We start from the raw sequence: 1,409 nt of genomic DNA on the forward strand, positions 1-1,409 counted from the left end.
CGTCTCTGGATCGTCTGCTTCGGTGGGTTCTGGTTTCTCGTCATTACAAGTTGCTGTTCGTCGCCATTGTGGTCGTGTCTGGACAGCGCTGCTTCGGTGGGTTCTGGTTCCTCGTCAGTACAAGTTGCTGGTTCGTCGGCCATTGTGGTCGTTTCTGGATCGTCTGCTTCGGTGGGTTCTGGTTCCTCGTCAGTACAAGTTGCTGGTTCGTCGGCCATTGTGGTCGTCTCTGGATCGTCTGCTTCGGTGGGTTCTGGTTTCTCGTCAGTACAAGTTGCTGGTTCGTCGGCCATTGTGGTGATGTCTGGACAGCCTGCTTCGGTGGGTTCTGGTTCCTCGTCAGTACAAGTTGCTGGTTCGTCGGCCACTGTGGTGGTCTCTCGAACGTCTGCTTCGGTTGGTTCGAACTCATTACCACAAAAGGCCACTCTGGTGGTCTCTGGAACGTCTGCTTCGGTTGGTTCGAACTCACCATCATCACAATCGGCCACTGTGGTGGTCTCTGGAACGTCTGCTTCGGTTGGTTCGAACTCACCATCATCACAATCGGCCACTGTGGTGGTCTCTGGAACGTCTGCTTCGGTTGGTTCGAACTCATTACCACAAAAGGCCACTCTGGTGGTCTCTGGAACGTCTGCTTCGGTTGGTTCGAACTCACCATCATCACAATCGGCCACTGTGGTGGTCTCTGGAACGTCTGCTTCGGTTGGTTCGAACTCACCATCATCACAATCGGCCACTGTGGTGGTCTCTGGAACGTCTGCTTCGGTTGGTTCGAACTCATTACCACAACGGGCCACTCTGGTGGTCTCTGGAACGTCTGCTTCGGTTGGTTCGAACTCACCATCATCACAATCGGCCACTGTGGTGGTCTCTGGAACGTCTGCTTCGGTTGGTTCGAACTCACCATCATCACAATCGGCCACTGTGGTGGTCTCTGGAACGTCTGCTTCGGTTGGTTCGAACTCACCATCATCACAATCGGCCACTGTGGTGGTCTCTGGAACGTCTGCTTCGGTTGGATCGAGCTCACCATCACCACAATCGGCCACTGTGGTGGTCTCTGGCATAAGATCAACTTGTGTGGTCATCTGAGGGTCTGTTGTCCTTATAGTCGCTGCTTCAGTCTTGCCTGAAAATAAAAGTTATTTAAATATATAACGAAGAGTTATGTCGTAAGGAGAGAAAGTTTGGTGAGTAAGGGAAGAGCATCGCCCATGATAGTTTTCAAGCCCTCTGAGACTTTTGAGAAAAACAGGATTGTGTTATCTTTAGAAAATTTCATTTAAATGCTGCAACCGAGTAAAGTTCATTGAAGCCACAGGCGCAGGAGTGGCTGTGTGGTATGTAGCTTGCTAACCAACTACATGGTTCCGGGTTCAGTCCCACTGCGTGGCATCTTGGGCAAG

The 1,409-nt window shown here is 51.6% G+C and overlaps 1 protein-coding gene across 1 annotated transcript; it reads right to left on the reverse strand.

Annotated features, from left to right (window-relative positions):
• Positions 1–47: 47 nt before the first annotated feature.
• Positions 48–1,091, reverse strand: LOC115227772 (cell surface glycoprotein 1-like; the record flags this gene model as incomplete). Its single annotated transcript, XM_029798502.2, has 1 exon — positions 48–1,091. A coding segment is annotated over exon 1 (1,044 nt), but the record flags the coding sequence as incomplete, so codon positions are not given.
• Positions 1,092–1,409: the final 318 nt, after the last annotated feature.

Source organism: Octopus sinensis, unplaced genomic scaffold (genome assembly GCF_006345805.1).
Source record: "Octopus sinensis unplaced genomic scaffold, ASM634580v1 Contig07122, whole genome shotgun sequence".
In the NCBI taxonomy this organism is placed as follows: domain Eukaryota; kingdom Metazoa; phylum Mollusca; class Cephalopoda; order Octopoda; family Octopodidae; genus Octopus; species Octopus sinensis.